This window comes from Pistacia vera, unplaced genomic scaffold (assembly GCF_008641045.1).
Source record: "Pistacia vera cultivar Batoury unplaced genomic scaffold, PisVer_v2 Contig343, whole genome shotgun sequence".
In the NCBI taxonomy this organism is placed as follows: Eukaryota; Viridiplantae; Streptophyta; class Magnoliopsida; order Sapindales; family Anacardiaceae; genus Pistacia; species Pistacia vera.
Genome location: NW_022196161.1, coordinates 1,338,976 through 1,347,308, shown reverse-complemented (window position 1 = coordinate 1,347,308; position 8,333 = coordinate 1,338,976). Strand labels below are relative to the sequence as shown.

The window sequence follows — 8,333 nt, the reverse complement described above, 5'->3', positions numbered from 1 at the left end:
AACTGAAGAAGAAAAGAGGGAAATGGCTTGTATACCATATGCAAATGCAATAGGGAGTCTGATGTACTTAATGATCTGTACTAGACTAGATCTGGCTTTTGCAGTTAGTTCAATTAGTAAGTTCATGAGTAACCCTGGAAAAATACATTGGGAAGCTGTAAAATGGGTACTTAGATATGTGAAGGGTACATTGTCCACTAGTATAGTTTACAGTAGAGGGCAAAATCAGGAAAATCCATCATGGGATGTGTAGATGCTAATTATGCTGGAAATGTGGATAATAGGAAATCCATGACTGGTTTCTATTTTACCATTTGGAATAATCTGGTTTGTTGGAAAGCTAATCTGCAGGCTATTATAACTTTGTCTACCACAGAAGCAGAGTATGTTGCAATTACAGAGGCAGTCAAAGAGGCTTTGTGGCTTAGGGGGATGCTTGATAAGCTGGAACTGGTTCAGCAACAAGTTCCAATCAATAGTGATAGTCAACGTGCCATTTTTCTGTGCAAAAATTAGGTTTTTCATGAGAGGTCGAAACACATAGATGTTAGACTACATTTCATCAGAAACCTGATTGAAGATAAAGTCATTAAGGTGGAGAAAATCCTGGAAAGGAGAACCCAGCATATATGTTTACTAAATCAGTGACTTTGGACAAGTTAAGGCTCTTCAAGAGCCTTTTGCATGTTGAAGAGAATTAAAAGGATTTTTTCAGGGCAATAAGGAAGGGAGAAGATCAAATGCCAAGGTGGAGATTTGTTGTGATGTGGCACTTGATATTCACACGTGGAAGTCAACTTCTTACTTTGGGTGGTCAATGTAAATTGTTATTGACTTAAGGGGCATTTCAGTCTTTCTGATATCTTCAACAAACCTAATTTGATTTAGGTTTTGTGCAGCTTATTCTCAACCATTCTCTCTTGGTTGACAAAGAGAGAAAACGGTTAGAATCTGCTGTGCTAGAAATCCGAAAAACGTCGATGGAATCAAACGGGGATGGTATGCCTTAGCTGTCCTATTTGTTTTGCCTTTGTTTGCTGTATAAATGTGTCTTTAATTTCTGCCTATTTTGTATGTATGAGTGGTGAAAGCATCTGGGTGTACGGGTGTAAATCAAAGGGGTATTTCTCGGGTTGTACCTTGTGTAAAGAGGGTGAGTCAAATCTCTGTAAGGTTTCTCAATATTCTCATAGTGGATCTTTTTCTTTCTCCCTGAAGAGTGGATGTAGGTAATCTTTCAGATTACCGAACCACTATATATCTACTGTTATCTTTCTTTCTCTTGTCTTTATTTTTGCTTGAAAGATTATTGCTGTAAACTTGTGGTTTTTGCTTGGATTCGAATACTTCATATTACTATTGTTCTGTCTTTGGGTTTCATGTTATAACAGATTCGTACACCAAGTTTTCTGCATAATCCGTAGTATCATTAATGGAAAAGAAGGAAAAGAAAGACAGAGACAAGAGGAAAGGTTTTTCAATCATAAATCAGACAATGGGGTAAACACTTAGCAGCAAACAAATGAAGAATACTATTAGATGGCACGATATAATTTAAACGAAAACCTTAAAATCAGTCTCTGCCATCCACAGGTTGCGGCCAAATGAAGCATCTATCTTATAATACACGAAAAGCGGCTGCTTTCTAATTGTACCCATTTTTGCGGGTCCTTATTTGGCTGACATATAATCATCCGGGGAAAAAATAGAAGGAATGATAAACTATTGTACATTGCTTTTAATAAGAATATTTGACATGGCGGCAACCGGGAGATAATTTTTACACATATCTTCAAGTTAAATTACCAATGAGTTTTTCAAAGCAAATCCCAAAATCACAATTGCACAAATCAACAAGACAACAACAGACTATAGAAGTCTTTCAATTTGATACGAACATCCACCACTTTTATAATGCAAACCCATAGATAATGGTGTAATGTAAGCCACCAGTCTGAGAGGATAGAATCTATACCTGCACATTTTGAAGCCAAATAACTATAATATATATATTTAATGTTCTAATCAGCTTAATTTTTTTTATTTTTTTTTTCTTTCACAAGAAAATATTATCGTTAATGGAGAACCCAAAAACATATTTTCTTCACGCTGATCCAGAAACAACCCAAACATAGAATAAGTCTATCCAAGCTCTGAATAAGAAACAGAACAATGCACGCATTGGCCAAAAACTGAAGAGGAGGAGCCAGATACTCCATGCGAATAAAAACCCACCGAGAATACAGTAAATCAAACAACCCCTTGATACCTAATGGACTTGCAAATATGTATTCAAGTTGTAGTTTTGGAGCACCAAAATGCCAGCCTTTAAAATACGCCGAAATTTCAAAAACCAACAAAACCACAGAGAGCCAAAGGAACAATTTTATGCAGGAATAAAACCTGCTCTTCAAAGCTCGGTTCTCGTTCTCTCTGCCCCTCTCAGTGTCGACGTCGGTGCGGCCGGAGGCGACACGGCGGCGAATGACGAAACCGAGAGAGAAGAATGTACAGGCAACGGAGGTTAAACAACCGGCGGCCTTGTGGGCTTTAAAAGAAGAACCTAAGTGAGTTGCTTGGCGTTTTTGTTACGGGATTTGTTCTTGCCATTTGAGAATAAGAAATCATATTCAGATGGGGCTTCAAGTTCCACCATTGACCAGTTTGGATTCTCAATCTTGACCACGACAGGAGTGCCTCTATGAGACTTTTTTTTATTTTCCACCAAGCCATCGCCAGAGTTTTTAGAAAAAAACCGGAGATATCGAATTTTAAATTTTTATTTTTTGCGCCTTCAATTGACCATCCTACCCTTTTTTAGAACGGATTTTTTACCATCCTGTCTTCCTTCAGAATGGATTTTACTAAGGGATCTGGCCTGTGAGTGGGAAAGTATTGTTTTGAAACTTTTAGGGTGGGAAAGGGTTATTCAGCCAAACCTTGGGTGGGCTATGTCGTTTACATCTTTTTAGGGGTGGGATAATTCGATTAACCAAACTGGATTAGCAAAATCAAAAACCGAACCGGTTATTCGGTTTAGAGAAAATGTAAATTGAAAACCGGACCGGTTTCGACTATAAACCGGTTGAAAACCGAGCGAACCGAATATTCGGTTCGGTTACTGGTTAACCAGTTTTCAAATTAATCCCTAAAATTCTTCAATGTTTCATTTAAATCCCTAAATTCAAATATTTATTATTTTATATAAATAATAAACCCGTTAAAAATGTTAAGTTTGACCTGAGGAAGAGGAAGTCGGACACATAGCTACAAAAATTGAAGAATCCAAAATCTGTCTACACATACGTTTCATGAACTAATGGAGGCCCTTAAGACACAACCAAAGAATCAACAGCCACTCCACTTGTCTTTAGATCAAGCTTTTCAATAAAATTCAAAGGAATCTCCTACTATCAATCTATAAAAAGAAAGAAAGAAAAAAATAGCAGTTTCTTACTGAATCTGCCATTCAATCCTCACGAGTTCCACCTTAAAACAATAACGATGCTCTATTTCATAATTTCTAACTGGGATACAAGCTTCCAGAACAAAACTCACCATTAAAATTAAAAAGTGGGAGGAAGCTGAAAGTGAGCTTGACAAAATGGTAAAGTTAAAGCTCTAAGGATATGGATATTGTTATGCAATTAACCAAGAAACGATCACAAGCAACCAAGAAACAAGAAAGCACACACACAATCAACACAGGATTTTTACTGTGGTTCAATTGCCCTATTTGAGCAAGCTACATCCATGTTGAACTCCGAAAAAGGGAGTTCGCTGCACTATGATTATAGAACAACCTCTTACAAACACGATTACAAGAATACGCCCAAGAAACCCTGGATCAAACAACTCTGATTCAAAAAACCCGTAATCTGCCCTAGGAATACTTTAACCTGGAAATTCCCACAACAAGAACACATAAGTTCTTCCCTGGACTGATTAACCCAATATCACTCAAGAAACCCACAGATTACTACAGAAATTAGACCAAAAAATAAGAACCCTAAACAGATCGAAGAATACGAAAACGAAGGGTCTCTCTCTTGTGTTTCTCTACTGTTTATGAGAAGACTTGACTTTTTTATAGCGTTGACTGGAGGCTTGATTTCATCTGTTAGATCTTTCTCTGAATCAGCAGTCAGGATCATCTTGGAGTTGTCTCAAAACGGCACCGTTCCACTAATTCAATACGTCATCGGTTCAGCATTCACTCATAACAGATATTTTTTGTTATTTTTGTAAAACAGGAAAAAAAATTAAGAAAGAAAGAAACTCAGTTGAAGGGTGCTACTGCTGGACTGTCGGCGAAACGCGAAATGGATGCTAAATGGTGTTGCTGCTAGACTGTCAACTCACTGTGGGTGGAGCTGCTAGGTGCTGCCGAAGGCGAAGTGCAAAGAATGAAAGAAATGAAGACTTGAAGATGGAATGGAGTGAGTGGAGTCTGCTGTGTGGAGTGTGTACTGTGCAGATTGGAGCTTGGAGGTGGAGAAGAGAAGCAGAGATAAGAGAATATTGAAAAAAAAAAAATAAGGGTTTGCTTATATACTTACTTAGGGTATAAGTGTATAACCAGTTTTAAAAACCGGCCGGGTTAACCGGTTTGAGATATTTCTCCAAACCGAAAACCGAATTAGTTTTTCAATTGGTTTTTTGGTTTTTTACATTTTGTAAACCGAATACCGAACCGGTTTATAAAAAAACCTAATTTTCAGTTCGATTTCCAGTTTGGATCGGTTTTCGGATTATTTCTCCCACCCCTACTTTATCTTAAAACAGGGGTGAAACTAGCTAAATTTTTTATAATATCCTCCAAAGTCTTAAAGCAAGGGTATATATGTCTTTCTCACCCTTACTTGAAATTGAAACAGTTATTGACTAAAACAATGGATGTAACATTGTTGAAGTCTGCATCAGCTTCTCATACCTACATCATATCGTTATTCACAACTATCAAAGTGCTTTTGAGTTTGGTTCCTGCCTTCCTTCAGAAGCTTTGCTTTGCTTCTGAACTTCAACAAGGTATCTTAATTTCCTGTTGTCACTTTTCTTTCTTAAGGTTTTTTCTTTTCTCCCCTGCTTTGCCATTATGTTTGCATTCCTTTGCATCAGCTTCTCATACTTGCATCATATCGTCATTCACAACTATCAAAGAGCTTTTGAGTTTGGTTCCTGCCTTCCTTCAGAGGCTTTGCTTTGCTTCTGAACCGCAACAAGGTATTTTACTTTCCTGTCGTCATTTTTCTTGCTTAATGTTTTTTCTTTTATCCCCTGCTTTGCCATTATGTTTGCATTCCTTTGCATCAGCGTCTCATACTTACTTCATCTCATCATTCACAGCTATCAAAATCTTTTTGTTGAATTTAATAACATTGAAACTATTATTTCCTATATATTTTGGAAAGTTTACCTCGAGATGTTTTTTGTAGGTTATTTTTCCAAGCTTGGAGTAGATGTTTCTCTCACACTTGGATAACTTTACTCGAGCATTTTACTGGTGAGTTAACCTTACACATGAACTGTTCGATTCTGGATTTTTTCCAAAGTGATCAAGATATAATTTAGAGTATAACATATATCATACTTTGACAATCACAATTTAATTTCTAACTTGCTGAAATCCAAGATTGGTGCGATCAATTTTTTTGTTTCTGGCATGGCATGAAATTTGATTGGTTTTAACTTCATGTTTTTAGTTTAACTGTAGCAATCTCCAGACACTGTCCTAATAAATTGGCATACGCAAAGTAACTATTGGTAAGTTTGTAATTGAACCTAATAATGAACCAAAAATTGTATGTTAATTTCTGTATTTCGTCTATTTTGTGACTTCAATATGCTATGTTTATGATATTACAGAATGCGCAGAGTTCGAAGGAAGATTGAGGTCATTCTTGGTATGCAAGCTGGGGTACGTAGGACTAGTTCTTTATATTGTTTCCCGAAGATGAAGGACTTTGTTTCTGCTATCTTCATTGATGTTGTCCTGAAATTTGATTGAGTAGTTTTAATAAACATTTATGGTAATTTTAATTTGTAATAAATTTGTGTAGAATATGAGTATAATAGTAATATCTATAACAGAATAATTATATACATAGTCGTGAGAAAATAATGCGATCCATTACTATATAGTGTAGAGACGTGATAGTTGTAGGGTCCTTATATTGACTGATACTTGGATACTGTTCAAGTTTCAATTTTCATTTGGGATGTAGAAGCATAACAGGTGCTAATCTCTCTAATTAACTGGTTGCCTTTTGACTGCTAGCTTTGAATTGTCGCTAGAAAACAATTGTTCGATTACTATTTAGTGAAGAGATGTCAGTGCCCTTGGTATATAATTAGACTGATCCTGGGTACAATTCAAACTTCAATTTCCATTTGGTTGTTGCCTTTTGACTGCTAGGTTTGACTTGTGGCTAGATAGCCCTCGCACCAGAGAAGAAAAATTCCACAAGAGTAGCTAGTTGTAGGCCAGCATGTTGCAACTAAAACAAATCTTTTTTTTAACACTTTAATTATATATATAGTTGCTTTGTTGCGTTTTCTCTCCGCTTCGTGATTTTGAAAAGAAATTCCTGACCATGAAAGATAGCATTGTTATCTATCCTTCTCCAGGAAGAGGCCACCTGGTTTCCATCACAGAGCTTGCTAAACTCATACTAACTCACTATCCTTCCTTCTCCATCACAGTCATTATCCCTGAAGCGCCTTTCGAAACTGGCTCCACCTATGAATATGTTGAATCCATCTCCGCCACCGTCCCCTCCATCACTTTCCACCACCTTCCCACCACCACCACCACCACCACTACTTCTGCCACCACCAGCTCCTCCTCACTTGACATTCAAACTCAAACCTTCGAGTTGTCTCTCCAAAACAACCACAACTTTCACCAAGCTCTCTTACTTATCTCCAAGTCCCCCACTATCAAGGCCTTGATATTGGATTTCTTTTGCAACCCTTCTTTTAAAATCTCAGCAATTCTCGAAATCCCCACCTACTATTACAAGCCTGGAGGCCTCAGCAGCCTTACTGTGTTTCTTAACCTTCCAACAATTCACAAGAACACCACAAAGAGTTTAAAAGAACTCGGCAACGAGGAAATTAACATCCCCGGCATGCCAGTTCCTTTGAGAGCAAAAGACATGCCCTATCCCATGCAAGATCGCACTCGAAAAGTTTACCACTACTTCCTAGAGACTGCCATTCAGATGCCCAAATCAGCTGGAATCATTGTAAACACAGTTGAAACACTTGAAAAAACAGCTCTTAACGCAATATTAGACGGACAGTGCACACCTGGACAGCCAGCTCCACGTATTTATTGCATAGGGCCGTTGATAGTGTCAGGTGATGGCAGTCGAAGTGGTGAAAGTAGGCATGAGTGCTTGAATTGGCTTGACATGCAACCAAAAGGAAGTGTTGTATTCTTGAGTTTTGGTAGTTTGGGGAAGTTCTCGGCCCCGCAATTGAAAGAAATTGCTTTAGGGTTGGAGAAAAGTGGAGTGAGGTTCTTGTGGGTGGTTCGTCCGCCTGAAGGTGCGGTTGATGCAAACTTGGAATCATTGTTGCCACAAGGGTTCTTGGAGAGAACAAGAGATAGAGGATACGTGGCAAAATCTTGGGCACCACAAGTTCAGGTACTGAGTCACGAGTCTGTAGGTGGATTTGTGTGTCACTGTGGGTGGAACTCGGTTCTAGAAGCGATCCGTGGTGGGGTACCAATGTTGGTTTGGCCTCTTTATGCAGAAAACAAATTGAATAAGGTGAGTGTGGTGGAGGAGTTGAAGGTGGCTTTGGCTGTTGAAGCTGAAGATGATGGATTGGTGAGTGCAGAGGAGTTGGAGAAGCTAATTACTAAGTTGATAAACTCAAATGAGGGAAAATTGATCAAAGAGCGGGTGATGGGTTTGAAAGAGGAAGTGTCGGTGGCACTCAAGGAAGGAGGTCCTTCTCGCGTTGCCTTGGCTAACTTGATCGAATCAATTCTAAAGAATTAGACGTTAAAGTTGAATGTTTTTTTTTTTTTGTTTTTTTAATTTATAATGTTTATACGGTTTGAGATATAAAATTCAGGTTGTATTGGCTACTAAATATATGTGCGTGAAAATCAATCCAAGCCTCTCATGTCAATCCAAATAAGTGTAATGTATAAAGAATTGAAATCATTTACAATGAAATTATGACTAAAATTGGAGGGACGCACCAGGCCCATGCAGTAGTGCAACATTGGTAAGGGCGACGCTTGAGGACTCCAGACGCAAGCTACTTTGATGAGACTACATTAAACTGATAAGAACAAATACTAAACTGACTCTTCA

General features: G+C 38.0%; 1 protein-coding gene across 1 annotated transcript; it reads left to right on the top strand.

The window, feature by feature from the left end:
- The first annotated feature begins 6,574 nt into the window (after positions 1–6,574).
- LOC116138741 (UDP-glycosyltransferase 88B1-like) lies at positions 6,575–8,121 on the top strand. The gene has a single exon (XM_031424426.1). The coding sequence runs from the start codon at positions 6,594–6,596 to the stop codon at positions 8,010–8,012; it is 1,419 nt and encodes a 472-aa protein (XP_031280286.1). The 5' UTR covers positions 6,575–6,593; the 3' UTR covers positions 8,013–8,121.
- The last annotated feature ends 212 nt before the right edge of the window (positions 8,122–8,333 follow it).

Bases quoted from the DNA above. Each gene is read 5' to 3' on its own strand.
- LOC116138741 (XM_031424426.1), top strand. From the start codon at position 6,594: ATGAAAGATAGCATTGTTATCTATCCTTCTCCAGGAAGAGGCCACCTG.